The 21396-nt window shown below is 39.6% G+C and overlaps 1 protein-coding gene across 3 annotated transcripts in view; it reads left to right on the top strand.

Annotated features, from left to right (window-relative positions):
* The first annotated feature begins 1177 nt into the window (after window positions 1-1177).
* fanca (FA complementation group A) overlaps window positions 1178-21396 on the top strand; it is a 25781-nt gene continuing 5562 nt past the window's right edge. Inside the window, exons 1-32 of one of the 3 annotated variants that reach the window (XM_084936324.1) lie at window positions 1178-1394; window positions 1511-1623; window positions 1930-1993; window positions 2955-3118; window positions 6020-6115; window positions 7237-7310; window positions 7478-7587; window positions 7970-8080; window positions 8280-8343; window positions 8738-8850; window positions 9596-9672; window positions 10328-10469; window positions 10681-10814; window positions 10962-11072; window positions 12134-12229; window positions 12389-12448; window positions 12706-12794; window positions 13199-13259; window positions 13362-13411; window positions 13554-13624; window positions 15119-15217; window positions 15987-16120; window positions 16222-16292; window positions 16729-16828; window positions 16949-17136; window positions 17381-17471; window positions 18742-18939; window positions 19093-19166; window positions 19605-19733; window positions 19955-20036; window positions 20885-21054; window positions 21213-21318. In XM_084936324.1, coding sequence (XP_084792450.1) covers window positions 1334-1394; window positions 1511-1623; window positions 1930-1993; window positions 2955-3118; window positions 6020-6115; window positions 7237-7310; window positions 7478-7587; window positions 7970-8080; window positions 8280-8343; window positions 8738-8850; window positions 9596-9672; window positions 10328-10469; window positions 10681-10814; window positions 10962-11072; window positions 12134-12229; window positions 12389-12448; window positions 12706-12794; window positions 13199-13259; window positions 13362-13411; window positions 13554-13624; window positions 15119-15217; window positions 15987-16120; window positions 16222-16292; window positions 16729-16828; window positions 16949-17136; window positions 17381-17471; window positions 18742-18939; window positions 19093-19166; window positions 19605-19733; window positions 19955-20036; window positions 20885-21054; window positions 21213-21318 — 3303 coding nt within the window. In that variant the 5' untranslated portion in view covers window positions 1178-1333. Of the gene's footprint in view, window positions 1395-1510; window positions 1624-1896; window positions 1994-2954; window positions 3119-6019; window positions 6116-7236; window positions 7311-7477; window positions 7588-7969; window positions 8081-8279; window positions 8344-8737; window positions 8851-9595; window positions 9673-10327; window positions 10470-10680; window positions 10815-10961; window positions 11073-12133; window positions 12230-12388; window positions 12449-12705; window positions 12795-13198; window positions 13260-13361; window positions 13412-13553; window positions 13625-15118; window positions 15218-15986; window positions 16121-16221; window positions 16293-16728; window positions 16829-16948; window positions 17137-17380; window positions 17472-18741; window positions 18940-19092; window positions 19167-19604; window positions 19734-19954; window positions 20037-20884; window positions 21055-21212; window positions 21319-21396 lie in introns of all 3 variants that reach the window. The other 2 variants (XM_084936323.1, XM_084936322.1) reach the window with 2 other exon arrangements.

Here is a 21396-nt window from a genome sequence, read left to right as displayed (position 1 = left end):
CACTGAGCTGGGATCATGGAGTCAGGATCATCTAATGCAGTCAGGTTATTTACTACACAGGTTAATGGCACAAAATAAAAGACTCTATAGTGGTGTGATATGCTCTGAATGAAGGCAACGATCACACTGCTCCTCTTTGTCTGACTCCTGCATGGTAAACATCTCGAGGCCAAGAAGCGAGAGCAATGACCTGCGCTCTGTGTCAATTATTTATTGTATTCTTATCCCAACACTAACAGCTCTCCTAAATGGCAAGAAAAGTTCCTTGCTTAGAGTTCTCCGTTGAAAGGTTTGGGCAAATAGTGATAATAGTAAATGGCAGTACTGCTGTGCTGTCTCTGATTGAAAACTTGGAAAAGAAGGTTGCATGGCTATTTGAATGTTTGTGGTCATGATACATGGTAGCAGGCAGGTTTCAAGGACCTTTAAAACCCTTTTTGTTTAAAATTTAGGTTTTGTTTAATTTCCAACAGCTGAAAATATCAGAGGGACAACTCAGGGTGAGCCATATGGAGAGGCAAGGTTTGGATGGTTTGGGAATGTGCAGAGGAGGGAGGGTGGTAAATATTAATTAATATTTTTTGTAATGATAAAATATACCTCAAACGTTCTTTATGAAATGAGAGACTCTTTTGTACTGACTGTCATTTCTATTTTATTCACAGCCTATAGAACATTTAAACAACAGAAGCAGACCCAAAGTGCTTTAGAGACAAGAACATTATCATTCCAGGTGTGCCCCCCCTCCCCGCCTCTAGAGGTCAAAAGTATTGATAATGGTATTCGTAATACTGGCCCTGTATTTACTTCGTATCGGATCTATACAATAATTTGTAGTATTGCACAGCACCAGTTCATGGATGTTGTGAACGAGGACATACAGGGGGTGAAATTAGAGCAGTGGAGACACTGCTCCTCAGTGGAGACACCTATAGGAAGCAACTGAAAGAAAAAGACACAGTAATATGTACACAGTTCAACCTTTTGGTTTTCATATTATTTATATCTTTAAAAAATAATGACGATAAATAAAATAACGAAACAAAACCATTAAAATAAACGAAAAGACTAAAGAAATAAAGCAAACCTTTATAAACTCACTCCGGCATATTTTCTGTTTGGCCCACCGTTGGAGGGATCTGATTGGCTGCAGTCCGGACCAATGAGAGAGAAGAGCGGCAGGCGCGTGAAACATGGAGGAAAGCTTGAACCAAAACAGAGATTTTGCCTACTGTAAAAGCTAAAAAAATGCGTTTTAAGACGATTTATTTTGCCCGCTATTACTGAGTGAAGGTTCTGTGAAGGCGTTTTGTGAGGGGACAGTGAGAGTGAAATGTCTCTGAGTGCTACGTGTGAGTCGGTGTCTCAGAAAAGGACTCTGTCGAGCCTCCTCGGTGAGTTTGACAGCTGCACCCACCGTCAACACTGAACACGAAGATAATAGAAAAGTTTTGAAACAAGCCTTTCATGCAGTATTATTTTGTTTTTTTTTTTATTGTTGTCTTCCTAGCTGGTCGTGAGCTGAAGAGGCCTAAGCTGACAGATGCCCAGAGGCTGCAGGAGGCAGCGATCCAGCTGTTGGAGCAACAGCAGAACATCTGCAGCCTGTTCAGAGAGGTCGGGGTGAGTGAGGGGAGAGAAGCTAAGGGCCTACACTGAGTCATTTCATTAAGATTTTATTTAGGCCATTCTGTAGACTGAACATGTAACAACGCACAATGTCACGACTGTCAGGAGTTTAAAAGAGAAACGATAACCTTGAACTTGGAAACACAAGCACAGAATGATTGCAGGAAGTGCATGAAATGCCTTTAGAGATTAAAAAAAAAAAAGAAGGAGTTTCACTCTGCACTATTTCGCAAATATCACATATATGTTTTTTCACACTTTTTGTAGCAATCTGAGACATGCAACCTGTCCTCTCATCAGGATGGAGAGAAGAATCAAGTGGCGTCCGAAGGTCTCTCATCCACCATCACTGGGTCACTGCTGGGTGAGTGTTGGAGACGAGCACTCTGAAATGCTCTCTGAGCTGTGCGCCGCTTTTGTTAAATGTGTGGAAAGCTGCTGCTTAACACAGAGTAACTGAATAATAAAATACTACAATTTCACTCTCCAAAACTGAAGCACTAACCTTTTTGGATGGCCTGTACATGACAATAAGCCATAATACCAGTCAGATAATTCATTTAAAAGTTCTCCGGTGAGCACCAAAAGCATAAACATAATCAAGAGGTCTTATTCACTGACTCCAGGTATTACAGGTGATCCCAGGTTGTAGTGCTTAATATATAGTCATGGCAAGCTCAAGGATGCTGGTTTGATTCCAGCTGGAGGCATAAATCCCCTCTGGGGTTGCGTCAGGAACGCGTTCAGTGTAAAAAACTGACAAATCAAACATGCATTTTCCTGCTGGGGTGACCCCTCGTGACACCTTACTAGGTAAAGTGTTTTCATTGCTCTAATACAACTATTTTCACTTTAATCAGTTATGTTTGTGTCTGCTGAAAGCAAAACATCTGAATTTTTCTTGATTATACTGTACTGTAGTGCACAGCTCTCATCAATGATGGGATTCAATGGCTGAAATAAGCTCATTGCTGCAGTTACCAGTGAATCTGTCTTGAAACATTTGCGCAAACACATGAAGTGATGTGGCGCACCCAAAATTTCTTTGTACATGTACAATGACTATAAAGGGCTATTCTATAGCTCTATTCCATGGAAGGGCAAAAATGCCAAAATGCTTTTGCATGAAAGTGATTATAATGAATGGAATCTGTGGTCCTTCAGTTGTGTGCAAAAATATCAGAAATGTTGTTGTCTTCTTCAGATGTCTCTTTTTTGTTTTGTGCTTTTATATCCCTTAATGTGACTTGTGGAATTTGAGTGCCACCTAAAACCAACGTAATTGTGGCATAAAGTTAATGTTTTGTGTTGCACTGTGTGGATAGCGAGTGAGCTGAGGCGTCAAGCTGTGCAGCTGGGTGTCCCAGTGGCAGTGCTGTCGGTGAAGACGGTGTTGGAGAGACTGAAGGAGATCACAGAGGAAACCAGCGAAAGGGAGGAAGAGGAGGAGGAGGAGACAAAGAGAGAGATGCTCACTTCCTCTCAGAGAGTGAGTAACTGCCAGAGCATCTGACCATCTAATGCACGTGTCGAACTCCAGGCCTTGAGGGCCGCTGTCCTGCTTGTTTTCCAACTAACCTGCCCTTGTAGCTTCTTATTGGCAAAACACACCTGATCCAGGTAATCAGCAGCAGGTAGGGCAGGGAAAACTCAAAAACAAGCACGAGGCTGGCCCTCAAGGACTGGAGTTTGACACCCCTGATCTAATGTGCTTATGGTGGGGAAGCACCTGAGGCAGTGGTGGATTCATCTGTTAATAGCTGCCAAACTTTCATATCTACATGGTGATCTCCACGGTTTGCTCAAAAACAAGCAACAAAAAAGACGAATATTGTTCAGTTCAGTTCAGTTCAGTTCATTTTATTTCAAACATTTCAAACATGTGCCTTCGCAATCATTACAAAATATCATTCCATTATTTGTTTGAAAAGGAGTAGGCAGAAGTATTTACTTATTTGTCCCTACCCCCTCAAGTTTTATCTCTCATTCATTTAATTTTTTTTTTGTGTGTCTTAAATTAAACAAACAACATATGAAACAAAAGTAAAGCAAAACAAAACAAAACATACATAAATCAAAAACAAGAAATTAGCAAGCCCCACCATAGTATAGTTTCTTTCATATGAAAAATACAGAATGTGTATATTTGCAGATACACAATTTATGGAAAAACAAACAAACCAAAACAAAAAAAACCAAAAAAAGAACCACAACACCATTACCAGCATCATTACCGTCCTGGGTTAACCCCGTTTTCTTCATTCTTATACTTATTTAAAATTAGGTTTTTATATTTTACTTTAAACTGTTTTATGTTTTTACTGTCTTTTATTTCTTCTGTTAGACTGTTCCATAATTTAACTCCTGCAATTGAGATAGACATCGTTTTTAAAGTTGTTCTAGCACTTTGTATTTTTAAATTCCATTTCCCTCTTAAGTTATACCCACCTTCTCTTTCTATGAACAATTTACAGATTTCTTTGGGAAGCAATTTATTTCTTACTTTATACATTATTTGCGCTGTTTTAAGCTTCACCAAGTCTTGGAATTTAATAGCTTGCATTTTGACAAAGAGTGCATTTGTATGGTCCCTGTACCCTACATTATTTATTAATCTAATGGCCCTTTTCTGTATTATAGTTATTGTTTGTGTGTTACTTTTGTATGTGTTTCCCCAGACCTCTACACAGTAGCTCATATATGGCAGTAGTAAAGCACAGTATAAAATGTGCAGTGCTTTCTGATCCAACATATGCTTTGCTTTCCCCAGGACGGCAATGCCCCGTGCCAATTTCCCCCGAACATAAGTAATGTGTGGCTTCCAACAGAGCTTGTGGTCAATGATCACCCCAAGAAATTTTATTTCATTTACTCTTTCTAAATATACATTGTCAACACATATTTCTACTTTGATGTTTTTCTTTTGGTTTCCAAACAACATAAATTTGGTTTTATCTAGAGTCAATGATAATTTATTTATATCAAACCACTTCTTTAATATCGTTAATTCCTGTGTGATCATCCCCAAAACCTGTGGCAATTCCACACCTGAACACAGTATATTTGTGTCATCTGCAAATATTACAAACTTTAAAATCTCCGATACTCTGCAGATATCATTTAAGTACATAATAAACATTTTTGGACCCAGTACTGAACCTTGAGGTACTCCACAAGCTATATCCATCAAATTAGATTTATATTCATTTATTTGTACATATTGTTGCCTATTCCCTACATAGCTTTTTAACCATTCCAAAACCACTCCCCTAAACCCGTACCTTTCCAGTTTTTTTAATAGAATTTCACGATTAACAGTATCAAACGCCTTCTTTAGATCTAAGAAAACGCCGAGCGCATACCTCTTATTATCCATACATTCCGTTATCTTTTCCATTAAATCTATCAGTGCCAAAGCTGTTGATCTGTTGCTTCTGAACCCATACTGACTATCTGTCATTAATTCATATTTTTCCACAAAACTGTCAAATCTTTTTATGAAGAGTTTTTCCAGTATCTTAGAGAACTGGGAGAGTATTGACACTGGTCTATAGTTTGTAAAATGATGCCTTTCACCGGTTTTGTAAATGGGAATAACTTTAGCAACTTTCATTTTTTGTGGAAAAACTCCTTTTTGAAACGACAAGTTGAATATATATTTTAATGGTTTTACAATACCATCAATAACCGTCTTTACTGTTAACATATCAATATCATTCCAGTCTGTACTGGTTTTGTTCTTAAGTCCTCTAACTATGTCATAAATCTCTTTCTCTTCCACTGCTCTTAAAAACATTGAGCTACTATTCCTTTCAATATTTTCACCAGTGTCCCTTTCTATTCCATCAACCTTTATTTCTTCTGCCAGTTTTGGCCCTATGTTTACGAAGAATTCATTAAAGCCATTTACTATCTCTTCCATGTTATTAATACTTCTTGTCCCTTCTATAAAGTACCCAGGGTAATCATTATTCCTTGATTCATTTTTGATTATACTGTTTAATACATTCCATATATCTCTTGTGTTATCTTTATTGTGTTCTAACCTTTTAATGTAATACTCTCTTTTACAGGATCTCATTATATTAGTTAATTTATTTTTGTAAGTTTTATACTTCATTTCAGTTTCTATTGTTCTCTTTTTTATGAATTCTCGATATAGGGTATTCTTTTTTTTGCTGGCATTTTGTAGTCCTTTTGTAATCCATGGTCTTCCTGCATTCATCCATGGTCTTCCTGCATATAATGTTGTATATAATGTCTGGAACTTTCTGGCTAAAGAAGCAACAGTCTGTTCCTTCTTGTTTTAAATTTTGAAATTTCTCTTTATCATGCCCAGTCCAGCTATCCCTTTTTCCCCGAATTAAGTCTGTTCCTGTCCTCCTTCCAGGTCCAGCTGTGTGTTCTGTTGGAATCCAGCAGAGAATTGCTGTCACAAGGAGCCATCTGCCCCAAACTGCTTTGGCAGGAGTACATGAGAGATCAGGTGTGTGTACACACAGGAGCTTCTATACTGTAAATAAGCAGCTATATCACCCATTGAGAAGATAGGTGTAGCTCTTTGAAACCACATACTCACAATCCCTGGACAGGTTGTGTGATCAAGGGACTCTGCAGCTGACTTGATAAAGTCATATGACTTCTTTTTGAGCGGAGAGTTGCTGCCATCTATGCAGTCAGTCAGTCAGTCACACTTTGGACCCCTTAGGACCAACTGGGCATCATTTAAAAACACCACAGCTTACCTGTGTCTTGTAGTTGAACTTGTCCATCCCTTTATAACCACGGAGTACCCATCTTCTGACGGCTGCTTACAGCAGGACAACACACCATGTCACAAAGCTCAAATGATCTCAAACTGGTTTTTTAAACATGACAATGACTTCACTGTACTCAAATCGCTTCCAGAGTCACCGGATCTCAGTCCATTAGAGCACCTTTGGGATGTGTTGGAATGGGAGAATAAAATTTAAATGTCTGAGAAATGTTTCCAGCACATTGTTGAATTTGTGGCACAAAGAATTAAAGAAGTTCTGAGAGACAAAGGGGGTCTAACCCGATACGACCAAGGTGAACATGAAAAAGAGTCGGGTGAGTGTAGTTTGAATGAAGCAACAGTGAGGTAGTGAGAAAAGAGAAACGAAACTTTGACTTTGACACAGAACAACCGTCCACATATGTTTAATTTATTTTGCTTTTCTAGACTTTGCCCAGCGTTGTTGGTGGAATATTAACCAACTTTCTGTTGGACTCAAAAAAAGAATCAATCATTTGGATCCATCCCTTTCTGCTTTCTGGGTCCGAGCCACAGCAGTTTATTTAGCCTTATCTCTGTATCAGAAAGATTAAAAAACAAGTTGGAGAGTTACATGAAACTTGGTGGAGAGGCCTCTGTGGAGAAGCTCTGTCTGTAACCTTCTAGTTGTTGCACACAGCTGCAAAAGCGAGATGATGTAGTTCATGATAACCTTCCTGGTTTCCATTAATATTTCTACACTGAGGACTGAATTATATTTAATAAAGATTGAAACTGTGTTCTTGTTTTTTGTAAAAAAGTCTTTCACTTGGTGAACATTGCTAAAATAAAGAATTTGGTGGGTTTTTCAGAAGCTACCCAAACTGGAGATGGTCTACTATCTTCACTCTTACAACATCCTCAATCTGAAGTACATTTTAGAGAGGTAAGAAATATCAGTTAATGATTTTCTTTCTGTGCAGTCTCACAGAGATGAAGATCAAAACAGGGTGTAACTGTCTGATTATTTATGATCTGGGCTGTACTGACAGATTAAATACTCCCACTCCTCACACACAGTCCCTCTTGTTTTGTTTTTTTACCTTTGTTTAGTGATGAAGAGGTGAGATCGTGGCTGGTGTCCCAGTTGAGGCTTCTGTGTGGATGGAGGCCTCCACAGGAAGAAGAGGAGACCAAACAGCTTCAGCAGAAAGTGTTGTCAAGTAGGAGACGCTCATATGTTTGTAGCTTTCACTCAAGAAATCGTTCAGTTCTTAATGCTGCTTCAGGTTTTAGAGATTTGGTCTTTGGTCCTGTCAGTTATTAGCTTTTCCTTGCATGGCATTTGTGCAGCCCCTCAGTTCATCCACTGTCTGAAACAAAATGTTCTGATTGGCAGCCCCTCATAAACAAAAGGTTTGAGCGGCAGGTGGGTGGGGCTTCTTTGCTCACAGCCAGAGCTATATGCATGATATGAGAACATTAGGGACATCTTCTCTGTCTCACATTAAATGTAGAGTAAGTTTACTTCAAAGAGAGCGTGTCTGGAAATAATGTAGGTCATTATACTAAAGAAGACAATAAGAAAGGTCTTCTGTGTTTCAGGTGTGGTTGGCGTCTTAGTGGGAGCAGGCTTTGAGCTGAGGCGCGATCCGGCGGCTGCAGACAGAAGGCTCTCCCTGCTCTGCTGCTCGATTCTAGACGACCTGCTCTTCTGTGAGTCTGCGTGTCCTTGTCCCACCTAGCCTGTCCTGTGTCGATAAAATATTAACTAAAGCACTTTGATTCACACTTCTGCATGCGGAAAACATCTTTTTTGACTTCTTCGATTGTTAATTGTTGTCTTGGTGTAAAGGTAGTACTTTCTTTTCTTTATTTTTAGCCACACTTTTTATTGCTTTCTGTCGTCTTTCAGGGGTTCTCGATATTGTGGACGAGAGTCTGACGCTGGAGTCTGCTGAAGCAGGAGCTGAGCTTTGGTTCTGGGTTTTTAAAATTTATTTCTTATTTACCTTTCATGCAATCAGACAGCACTGTTGGGATTGAGGTCTCCGTCTGAGAAAGGAGACCTGCGTTTATATATATGTCACTGCAAGATCAGAGAAGAAAACTAAATTTTAGATTTTCCTACAAAACGCAGGAATCAAAGGCAGGAGAGCGGGCAAAGGGATTTATACTTACCTACAAATAGTCACGCTAACATAACCTCTAGGTTTCGGCTCATTTTTTTATATGCAGGTGAAATGGTGATCTTCTGGATGTCAAATGCTGAGCTTGATTTATATAAACTTTATTGAAACCACGGTGCCTGACACCAGTTTTAGTCTTGGTGTTACATGCAGTGTGTAATTTCTCGCTCCGTGTCTTCTGCAGGATTCAGATTTTTGATGCCTCACTGTGTGGAGTTTCAGTGTCAGCTGATTGCCTTCAGCGTTTCTTCAAACACTCCCTCACGCAGACTCTCACCTACAAGCCCCGACTGAAAGGTAAAGACTTGTCACAGGCACTTTCAAACAGACTGAGGCTTTAGTTTTTTTTTTTAATGTTGAAAATTAGCTGGAACCTATCCACTTCTATTCATCTGGCAAGACCTTTAAGAGGGAACTGAGAGTTCAGTTTCAGAAAGATTTTCTTGATCTACAGTACACAGTAAAAAAATCGTTACTGAGATTTGATCACAATGTAAAAATCTGTGTTTTTGTCTGTTTATGCCTTTTGTGCAGGTGATGTTTAAACTGTCATCAGTAGTACTAAGGAAAGTGATTACTTTACTTTAATGGGTTAATCAATACCCATTTAGCTATCAGTTTATATTATTTAGCTATAAATGATCAATGACTATTTAAAGGTCACACCACCCTGAGCGTGCCCGATCTCGTCTGATTTTGGAAGCTAAGCAGGATCAAGCCTGGTTACCTGGAGCAGGTCATCTACTTACTGGAAGGTTGATGGTTCAATCCCTGGCTGCTTCAGACATGACAGATCTGCAAACATCTATAAAACATCTGTCTTTGCATGAATTATTTAACTCTCCATGTGGTATAAATATTGCACAATAAGTTTATTGTTTATTGTTAATAAAAACTCTTTTAGGAAACATCACAAAAAGCATCAAATTAAGGTCTAAACAACTCAAATCACTTGTAGGTCCAGCGATATTTGATGTGGTGTAAATAAATCTTTAAAAGTCATTTTTATGCTGCAGAAATGACATAACTGATATGTTCTCAGTGTCAGATGCAATCACCCTGCAGAATGAGTGGACTTTTGCAAAAGCCAGCCGCTTGCTGACTTCTCTCTTCCGTCAGGTAAATGTGTAACCGTAACTGGGTTTGTCAGTTTGTCGCATGTAATTAAGATTAAGAAGAAAAAAACATGTTCTGTATTATATCTGTTTTCTTTCTGTGTCTGAATTGAAGCTAAATGTGAATTTCTTATTATTAATTTCTTAACTAAAAATAGGTGGAAATACTTTTGAACTTTTTGTCAACTTTATGTGAGACTGTAAACTATTCCCGAGGCTGGGGGAACAACCGAGAACGATCAGCCACATTTGGTTTTTAAGTGAGGAGGCGGAGTAAAGAAACTACTGATTTGATTGTTAGAAGTCAGGTTTTAGCTCCTTTCCTTCTCCCTTTAAGCACACTTTCTTCTGAACGATCTCCTCATCACAAGTTAAACAAAGCTTTGCACTGCAATATGATCAATTATAAAGGTGCGGCAGGACGCTGGTTTCACTATGACTTTTAGGTATTAAGTTGCTTTTAACTTTGAGACCTTCTTTTGTATGATATTGTCTCTTTCACATTTTGCCAGCTCACAAGCGCTTATCTACCAACATCAGTGGTTTCCTCTTTAGGATTAACGCTTTCACTAAAAAGCTGAAAAGACCCACAGTTTACAAATCATTGGTCAGCAGGGACTGTTGAGTAACTGTTCTGTGCTGTTTTGTTCCTCTAACAGCTGGCTGTGGTCTTCAGCGTGGAGCAGCTGCTGCGTCACCTGCAGCAGGTTTTGGAAACCCATGAAGTCAACTGGAAACATGTCCTGTGCTTCCTCTCTACCCTGCTGGTGTACTACCACTGTGCCCAGCCCAGCCTCAAAGGTAGGCATGCTGATGGTCTATCAGCACAGCCAGGTGGAAGTCTTATGTGTGAAAGGAAAAAGAAAAAACAAATTTAAAGAAAAATCATGCACAACCTTTATTCCAAACCAGCGTAGTGATATTGAAATAAATTGAGTTTCTGTAGCAGTAAACTAGTATTTCAGAGAGAGAGGAGCACAGTGATATCTGTCCTGTTCTGTGTCTCCGATAGAGCTGCTGTCCAGACTGCTGAACTCTGCATTCGAAGGCTATGACCTTGAGAACCTCATAACCGCCTTCTTATTGGCTCGACAGGGTGGACTGGAAGGACCCGGCATCTTCCCCTCGTACAGCGACTGGTTCAAGGTTTCGCCTTTTAACATCCATTAATAGTTTCTAGTTTATTAATAGTTTTGGGAATTACCTTTTCTGCCATAGACTGAAACACTGAGAGCTTTCTACCTTTTATTTTAATATTTTTAATACCAGCAGAATCTTTTTCTACCTTTCCAGATGTCGTTCGGTGGTGGCAGTAGCTATCATGCGAGCAGTAAGAAGTCGCTGGTGTTCCTGCTGAAGTTCCTCTCCGACCTCGTGCCTTTTGAACCTCCACAGTACCTCAAGGTGACATCCACACGTCTCTGAGTTTACACTTAGTAGGAATGCACAGGGTATTAATATGCTTATATTCCCTTATGTGTTTTGCTAGTGCAGACTGCTTTGATTTGCAGTAGCACTAATGTTGCTGGTTTTGTTACTGTGAGTGCATCTTGTCAGTCTTTTCAACTCACTTGACTTGTCTGAATCCTGAGCGCTGTAGCTGCAGTGTTTGTTAAATCTGAAGCTACTTCAGTCGCTGTTGCACTGAAATATTAATGCTTATCGGAGTGCATTAATGCAGCAATATATTTTTTTGTGGAAAATAAGATTATTCATCATTTGTTTACACACGGCAAATGTATTAATTCTTAGATTTAAGACTTCAATTCTACTCAAGGTTAAGCAGAAGTCCTTTTAGCAGCAGGTCCGACCACATATTTTGAGGAATTATTGAAGTTGAAACATTAAATTCAATGGACACGGTGATATGAAAACTTCATGTACAGAAGATAAAAGCTTTTATTTGCCATTTGTAGAAAGATTAAAAAACAATATGTCAAAACATTTATTAGAATATTTCTGACTATGTTTTCAACTTTAACCAAATACTTTCACTGAACATTGAACATCATTATTTTTACATGGAAATAATAACCACTTAAATATCTTAAATATTAAAATTGTCTTAAAAAAGTCTTAAGTTTTACTTATTTAAACCTCTCGACAAAGCATTTCCATTTCCATGTGAAAGTCCCCTCTGGTTCTGGGGATGCTAATCGCTCCAGGAGGTTTTCTGTGTTGCCTGCTTGTTGATGTCAACAGCCGCTATCCTAAGCTCTCATGCTGCTTGCTTGTTTTGCTTGTTAATGATCATTTTCAGCTGCTATTTTCTACTTTTTGTAACATATCTGCTATGAAAAATAGATCGCCCATGAATACTTTTATATATTCATAACTACATGTCTGCTGGGAACAAATGCTAGCAGAATTATGGCATTTCCTGGAGAGTGTACACTATAAGAAAACGCTAGAAACTGAGAGGAATAGCCCAGCTCTGACACCTCACTGTCATTTTCTCCTGCTAGGTTCACATCCTCCACCCTCCATATGTGCCTGTGAAACACCGCAGCCTCTTGATGGAGTACGTCTCACTGGCTAAGACCAGACTGGCTGACCTCAAGGTAAGAAGAAAAAGGAAAGAAGAAGGTCATTATCACCGTGTTACTTTGATTTTTCCATATAATACAATAAAAACAACACTGTGAGTGGATTGTGGTTAATAGTGTAGCACACATGAATTAAATATCACGGTGTGTGTGTGTGTGTGTGTGTGTGTGCAGGAGTCAGTGGAGGACATGGGTTTATATGAGGATGTTTCGGCTGCAGGTACATCGGTGCAGGTAACAGTGACACACAGTGGATATTCTATTATAATTTTAATTTTTGATACATATTCTATTCCATGCTGTGCCCTCCTTCTGTTTTCTATGCTCTGTTATTCTGTTCTGTAACCCGCAAACTGGCATCAGAACCCAAACTATCTTCTACGTCTTAAGTAACAAGCAACACAAAACTTTGTGTGGACACGGGTGTAATTAGGGATTGCTGAGTCCTGGGTTGACATAAGACTAATAGTCCAATGTTTGTGTGTCTGCAGCCTCAGTGTCAGGCTGCCCAGGATGTGGACAAAGCTGTGTCTCTGTTTGAGAGCACAGGCAGAATCTCTGCCACAGTCATGGAGGCCAGGTAAACTACAGCACATTTATACCCGACACAGGGCTGAGGAGCCAGGGCCCCCAACCCTCGGCTTAAGAGAGCTTTAAGGTGTTTTCTTTAAAAGAATTTAGCAGCTACTGAAAGGTGTTATTCGAAAGCAGGACAACCACGAAGAGACTTTAATGGTCTGAAAGTGACACAAGACATTAAAGGGATAGAAAATACAAAAGAACAGACTTCACAGAATGATCTGGATTACTTCGTGATATTTTCTTGAGAAGATCTGAATGGTATAACTCAATTTTACATGTATTTTTAATATACATGAAGCAACCAACCAGTCAGCCTGTCAGTGCCCAGGAGGCCCTTTTCTCATAATCTGTTTTAAATATAAAATACATGTTATTTGAAGGTCCTCTCTGGTCTTCTCACAGTATTTTCCGGAGGCCGTATTTCCTGACTCGGTTCCTTCCCGCGCTGCTCACTCCGAGAGTGGTAAGCGCTTCCTGTTATCCCTCCCGATATTCTTCTGTGCATTCTCATGTGTGAGGTTGTGTTTCTGTTGCATGACATGCATGAACTGTCATTTATTTGCAGCTTCCTGTGAAAGTCGATGCTCGAATGAGTTTCATCGAAGCGCTGAAAAAGTGAGTTTCTATCAGAGAGATGAAAATGTCAGCAGGTTATTCCCAGAGTTTGTTCTTTAATTAAGTTTCTAGTTGTTTTAAGTGATAACATTGATCATCATCACCACACTATGATTATTTGTTACTTTTTGTGTGTGTTTAGAGCTGATAAGATCCCTGCTGCACAGTATTCATCCTACATGGAGTCCTGCCAGAAGCAGAGACAACAGAATAGTGGGTATTCTTTTAAAGGACCATTGACATTATTTATTATTATTTATTTTAAAGATCGACATTATTTGTTTGATTATTAGCACAGTGCAGTGAAAAAGTATTCAAGGCCTCCTGATTTCTTCTGTTTTGTGTGCATCTCAAAGCATCTCACTGGGATGCATGTCTGAGCTCTTTGAAAGTCTAAAATATTTCCTTTAAAGTCATTCAGACATGGATTTATCCTTGTTCTGGCACTAGATTTCCAACTCTATTTGACAATCCGACAACTTGATGTTCTCCTTTTGGGATTTCTGTCAGAAGCCAGAATCCAAGTTTCTCCGACAGGTCACCTTGTCCCTGAAGCAGCAAAGCACCTCTGTAAGATAAAATAGTGCCTAATAGATATAATTTGGAATTCTATTTGGTTTACCAGACAGAGAGACATTCAACAGATGTACTTCTTAGTAGAAAGTAAGAGAGCACAGAATGACTGGTAATGTCTTTCACGGGAAGTGATCAGTGATTAGAGTTTATAAGTGGAGATATATCAGCAACAACTACAGGTAAATTGGATTAATGCAGTGCGTTCTGCCTGCTATAGCTCTACTTGCTCTTGGTGTGCTGGCTCAGACAGAACGGCAGGGTTGCTGATCTGCACGTCCAAACCAGAGACAGACGCTGGAGACTTTCTTCATTTCCCAATTTAAGCATGAAGACAAAGCAACGCGTGTATATACCAACAGCTGGGCTGGGCTTGTGGAAACTTTGTTGCATCTGACTTTAAAAAAATAATCCCCAACCTGTAGCGAATGGTCAAGCATAAGTTACAAGATATGGTGACTTATCTTTTATTTGACTACAATATAATAAAAAAAATAAATAAATCAATAACATCAATGAAAACATACTTTCATGACAGCAAGTGGAGTCTCCCTCTGCTGGGCATTCGGAGAATGCAAGTTTTAAACGCTGCTTCATCAGCTTTCGTCTTCAGACCCTGAAGGGTTTGGGTGCGCATGTACACCTCTGTGTTGAGTCAATTTTATCCCTGCAGCCTCCTGAAGGAAGCAAAGCACTCGTGATCTGAGAAGTGCTGCATCAGAGAGGCGTGTCATCACACATGATCATTCAGCACTGCACTCATCAGACTGACTCACTGATGACTCAGTGTGATGAGTTTATGTGGGGAAAGTCAGATTAGATGTAAGATGAGGTTTCACTCTATGATGAGTGAAAACCGGTGCAATAAATTCTGTCACCTTTTTGACAGATTTGTGTTTTTCAGTCTACGCGTGGGTATAATTTTGCAGAGACTCTATTAGTTGAGCTGCTGTGCTTGAGAGTGACACATTAGACTCATTGATGATTATATTTAATTGTCACCACACTCTCAGCCCTGAGAGCCCTGTACATATACATAATAAGCAGCTGACCTGTGCAGCCTCAGCTTTGCACTTATTTCATATAATACAACAATCTCATAGTCAGAAACTGATCATCATCTCCTGTTTTCAGTGAATGCCACGTGTTCAGACGGCAATGATGACCCCCTGGAGGTCCTGAAGATTCAGCTGCAGGAGTTTGCAGAACTTGTCGTTGATGGAAATGATGGAGGTGGGAAGGTGTTCATGCGCTCACTCACACGTTTGATATTCTGTCAAGGAAAACCCTTCATCAGTCTATAATAGAGATTCACACAGAGACCAGTTTCTTAGGTCTTTCTGATCTTATGGAATCGGTTAAGAATCTTTTATCTCTATTTATTTATATATACTTTTCATTTGTGGCATTTAAACTTAAGCAACATGCGTACAAACCTCATTTTCAGGTCTGTATTTTCATTTGGTTAGTAATATTTTAGCTGATAGTTTAAACTCCTTGATGTAGTTGCTAAACATCAAATTAAACTAATTTGACCCTAATTATAGGGTTCCTTATATATAATACTTCAGATTTACAAAAAGAAGAGGGCTAAACAACAAGTACACATTCTGTACATAAGAAATGGGCATAGCCAAAATGCCACTGGTTAATAATGTCCCACTGTGAAGCCTCCAGATGCTTCACCGTGCAAAGGGCCCCAACTTGTCAGTCAGAAGGCAGGCCTGTCCTAAAGCATACCCCATGTTATTCCACCTTTTTCACTCTAATAAAGAGTTTTTTTGTTTTGTTTGTTGCTTTTGGCTTGTTGTGTTGTGAACCACAAGATGGTGCCACAGTATGTGAATCAAAGACCCCCAGGAATAGAGTGTCTGTTATAAAGGCTCAGCTACTGAATGATGTGTACGTTTGAAAAAGTATACAAAATAGTTTTGATGAAGGCTTAGCCTGTGTTAGGCGTTCAGGTTCCTCCACAGTTTGTTCAACACTCACGCGTCCTCAGACATGTCGGCCCAGCTGTCCAGGATCTCACACACGCTCAGTGTTATCTTCCCTGGTCGTCCCAATGATCCGATTGGACAAAAGGTCATCAGTCTTCACACTGACGCTCCTCCATCCTCCGAGCTCCATGTCAAAGTACGCACTGATGAAAGTCTATAAATCAGCAGCCCTCTTGCTGTATGTGTGTGCTAACTAGTATGAATTTTTTATTGACTTTCTCTCTGTCACATTTTCAGGTTGTCAATATGATCCTAAGAAACTTCTGCCAGTGCTTGCTAAATTCTTCCAAATCAAACCCTCCGAATAAGTGAGTAGGAACTTTCAGGAAAAGTTGCAAATCGTATATTTAAATAATCCTGAGCTCTTGTTAAATGCCTTGCCAGACTCAAAGCCTTTAATAGAGCTTTGCAATGTCAGATAACAAGTTTCTAAATAGGTTCTAATCATCAACACCGAATCTGGAATCCTGATTCTAATCTGACTGATTTGAAGGTGTGATAAAACCAAAATGTGTCTCCTTCGTGTTGTCCAATTAAAAGGCCAAAATATTAACTAGTGCCTGTAAAATGAAAGTTGACCTCTGCAAGATAAATAAAACCTTGTCCAGGGTACCTTCAGAGTCTTCTTATATAAAGAGCTATAGAAAACAATAAATTAAAGTTATATTTGGTCGTCAAATTACATCCTAATCAGTTTCCTTTCAGTCGACTAATTGCTGCTGCTCTAATTGTTTGCATCTTTAGACAAAGCCCATGGGCCTCGAGGTTTGTGAGCGCTCTGCTTGGTAACACACAGCTCCTCTCCAGCCTCATACACAGACTCTGGGACCTGCTTCACAACCAGGTGCATAAACCCACATTTATTCCCTCTATTTATATCTGACTTTCACTTTGTGTCGTGGACTTTTCATTTTATTCTCATGCTTAAGAAAAAAAATAAGTATTGTTATTCTTCTATATGAAGTGGCAGTCGCTGAATGCTGCCCATATACTCGGCCTGGCAGCATTCCTGGTCCACCTGTATTCCTTGGTGTCTCGCGGTCCTCTGGTTCAGTTGGTGCCGCCCATTCGGCTTGAGCCAGTGCCGGCTGAAGAGGCTCTGAGCTTGGCGCTGTCCTGCAGCACACACGCCAACATGCTGTTCTGTGCCAGGTGAGGCTTTCCATGCATGGATGTTGACTTTTAATGGAGCATTTTAATGATTGCTTGCTCTCTTTATGTGCCTACAGCAGAGAAAGTTTACTGGTTAATGTGTGTGGATATCATCTTTAATTCCTTTGTTAACGATAATGCCCTGCACCTGTAACTAACAAGGATTGGCCATGCATACAATCCACATCTTTACATCTACAATATATGTTCAGTAATAGTGATTTGGCTCATTGTGGATGTCCAGGTTGTGTGTAGCAGCTGTCTGTTATGGGATCTGCAGAGAGGACTCACTGCCTCAACAGCAGGACTGTATCCCCCATAGTCTCTATAAGAAGGTATAACCTTTTTTATTTGACATGTGATTAAGTGATGAGGTTTGCTTATTGCTTTTCTTTCCAGAATTTATGCAAACCTTTCCAGAATAATTTCTTGGTGGCCGTTTGTTTGTCTTATGCTTTTTCTTATTTCCTGTCATATATATACCGCGACAAATATGGATGCTCATATTCTTGGAAACTTTTAATTAAAGATTTCTGTGTATGTAAAGTAATCTATGTGAACTTTTACTGTTAAATATTAGATATCCCTAATTTGCCCATTTTAGACTCACAGCTCTGACTGTGAGCACAGAAGCCCCACCCACTGAGCCAATCAGACGAAAGCTGTCTTAACTCTTTCCCCCATAAAGATGACATTTGATGACTTTGCCCAGTAGCCTTAATGACACGTTTTGACACCTCAGTATATATCAATAAAGATGTGGTTTGATGGCTATTAGAATAAAGTACCCGCTCTCGTTTCTGATGCAAACCCGAACATTTTGTTCTATAAGCAGGTATGAAATATGACAGAAATCACTCTTTTCAGAAAAAGAGCTTTGATAATAATTCATTATAGGCTGTCACTGGGTAAAGAGTCAAAGGTGGCCTTAATGGGTGTAAAGCAGCTGGTTTCTGGTTTCTCCTAAGGGGCTGCACAAAGTCACAGAAAAGAGACAAATAAGGAATTTTTCTTTTAACTGTAACCAACACAAAGCAATTCTAGTGCAGCACAGGAATAAAAACATTGCTGGTAATGAGCATAATGGGTCACCTTTAAGCACAGGGTTAAATTTGAGGGCTAAATCTAGAAAACAGATGTGTCCAAAACTGAGACTTGCAATAAAATAAAACAGAAACGCAGAACTACCTCGCACCCTGCCTTTGAGAAGCTGAAATAAAAGCATGTGATCAAATAGTTTATAATGAGTTTATGTTTCCTCCACACTTGCTCAGCCTTGGCTATGAAAGGAGGGCGGTGCAAAGTTTTGATTTTATTGTGTAAAAAGAAGCAGAACAAATGCAAATATCATGACAGACGCTGCACAGCCACAGTGCAAACCACTTCTTTGCTCAGTGCTTGCATTTGTACCTTTATTTAATCAATAAAGCCAAACAAACAGCCCGAATAAACAAAGTGCGATATAGAATAAAGTCTTAAAACTCATTAAAAACACCTCCTGCCTTTATTACATCATTCTGTGTATCGTCAGTCTTAACCAGCTTTCTGGGCCTTCCCTCCTTTCATTACTTAAAACTACTTATACTATTGTGTGTTTGTGTTTAGCTTCTGTACCTCATCCCACGACTGTTACCTGAAGCCAGAGGAACTGTAGCTGATGCTGGGCTAAGTGAACAACTGGAGGAGAAACAGACCGAGCTGTGGAGCACCATCACTGACTCCAACAACACCTGGAGGAAGACGGCCTGGCATCTGTGGAGGAACGCTGCCTTCCAACAGCTTGGACAGATACCACAGTATCAGGTCTGTGCTGGGTCCCCTGTTTCTCCATTAAACACACACCTATGCAAACATTGTTTGCATTAATGAGCACAGGTGTTTGAGTGCATGTAGAAAATGATTCATGGAGTAGCTGTATTGATGTAATAATCATGAAGTCTCCTTATGTCTGTCTAGTTATTGTTCTCAGAATGGTTAGCTAATGAGCTGAGAGTACTGAGGAGTGAGGACGCCCTGTCTGATGCTGAACGGTAAGACGGCAAACACACCGTGTGAGTTTAGAAAATAAAATCTATGCCTTAAAAAAACAATTGGAAGTTTAATCTAAAGTTTAGCAACTCTGCCCTTAAAATGAAAAAAAGGCAAAAAACATGCCCTACTGGCCCAGCCTCCACTTCCAGGATGAATCCTTATGCACGTACAGATCAATTGAAGCGGTGCTGCTAATTTTATGATCCTGTTGCAAATCAGCTGTTTCACCGCAGACCTCAAACTTGTGCAGAGGACTTCCAAGCAAAAATACTGAAGCTGTGGTGGTCTAGAGGTGCAGAAGAGGACTTTGAAGGAGAGATTGGTCAACTTAAAATCTGAAATACTTCTTTCTGTGATTAAATTTCTTCCCCTGCACCTCTAAAGAAAAAAAAAAGTTGTTTGGGTTCCTGCTTTTATTTATTTGTTCCTCTCTGCAGTCAGGAGTATCAGCAGTGGGCCTGCATGGAGCTCTACCTGACTCGTCCAGAGAAGCAGGGAGGCTGCGGAGGAGACATGAAAAGCCTCTGTTCTCATTTGCTTAATGCCATCATGGACCAGCAGTTAAGGTACTAGTAGTTAACATTAATGTGCAAAGTCCTTAAAATGAACCTGTCAGATATTTGACAAGAACCCAAATAAAAATGTTTCTTCAAGTCAGGAAGGGGGCGGTGGGAGAGGCAAAGTGCTTGTGGTAACTTAAAAACCTCTTTTAGAGCCTGGAAAAGTTCAGTTAACCTGACAAACAGTGTTTATGGATTTGTGTCCATGTGTGCATATTTGATGTCAGCAGTTGGCAGAGCCTGGAAGCACAACAGCACAGAGTGCCAGGAAGAGGAACCTGCTTACCAGACATCCTGTCCCGACTCCAGGTGCGTGTACACTAACTGCACCACTCTGAAAAGCTTGTTTATTATAAACCTGGTAAAAAAAAAAAGAATCTAATGTAATATTTAAGAAATTATTACATGTGGAAAAAAAGAAGGCGGTTTTGCTTTGTTTCTGTATAACAGTCAAACTGCTGTAGATCAGTAACACCATCTGGACTTTTATATGCTAATTTTTATCATTGTTTCTGCAGTTTTATCAATTGGTGAAACAGGTAGTAAAATTTTAAAAAAGTATTCATGACTATAAAAAAATGATACGTAACTTTGAAAGTTCCTTTTTTCCCTTATTTCTGCAGCAATAGCATATGGATGGGCTGTATAGACATTATAGTTAATAAAGTGTGGTAAAAATAATGTTTATATTGAGGTATATTGTATTAAAGCTAGCAACTTCACACAAAACATTTTGTGATCAAGAAAAATATTTTAGTGAAGTGATCTTCTTACATATATATTCTTATAATAAAATAATATAATCTTAGCCTTTTATTTGATTTAAAAAACATGCAACAAAAATTCTGAATGCTCAATGAATAAAAAAAAGCCCTGAAAATTAAAGAGCGTGGATTTGTGAAAAATGGCTACAGAATGGGTAAAAGTTCCTTAAGTGTCACACTTCACTCTGCAGAACAAGCAGAAATATCAGTAGTAGTAAAGTTTGTCTTTTTTTAGATGTAAAAACAGAAAAAATAAAAGCCCTCGTTCACAGAAGTTGCACAGCAGCTTCTGGAGCGTCATCAGCTTCCATGTTGTTTTTTACTCATTAGTGTACAGTCTGTGTGACTTCAGTTAAACTAGTGAATAACACTTACGTGCTTGTGTATGTGCAGGAGCTTGTCTATGAGATGGACATGATGGAGCGGTCTGGCAGCCGTGGCAGCAGAGCTGGTGTGGGTGACTCCCTGTTTGAGGTGTTGTTTCAGAGATGCTCCTCTACAGTGACCTCACAGAGCATCAGCACTGACGTCAGCCTGCAGCGCTTGCTGCATACATGGAACAGGTACGCTGTTAAATATGAGAAGGGAGGCATTGCAGGGGCGTGGCCAAAGGGGGGGGCTGTAAAAGGCTGATGGGGTATTGTTGGCACACTCGTTCTGTGATACGTGTCGGCTCATTGCGATTGTTAATCCACTGAATTGCTGTTTGTGTGTGTGTCAGAGTGCTCCTGGCTCTTCCAGCTGTGTTGTTGATTAAAGTAAACACTGATGGAGGGGAAACAACACTGAGCTGCAACAAGCTAATAGAACACATCAACCAGCATCAGGTGAGCAGCTCATTTAATGTCTCTTATTAATCTGATTTAGATGTTTGGCTGGAAAAGTACTTTTTATGCTCACCTCTT

The sequence above is a fragment of the Perissodus microlepis genome, chromosome 7 (assembly GCF_051167445.1).
Source record: "Perissodus microlepis isolate ML-2025 ecotype Zambia chromosome 7, ASM5116744v1, whole genome shotgun sequence".
Lineage (NCBI taxonomy): Eukaryota > Metazoa > Chordata > Actinopteri > Cichliformes > Cichlidae > Perissodus > Perissodus microlepis.
This window is presented reverse-complemented; position numbering and strand designations above follow the sequence as displayed.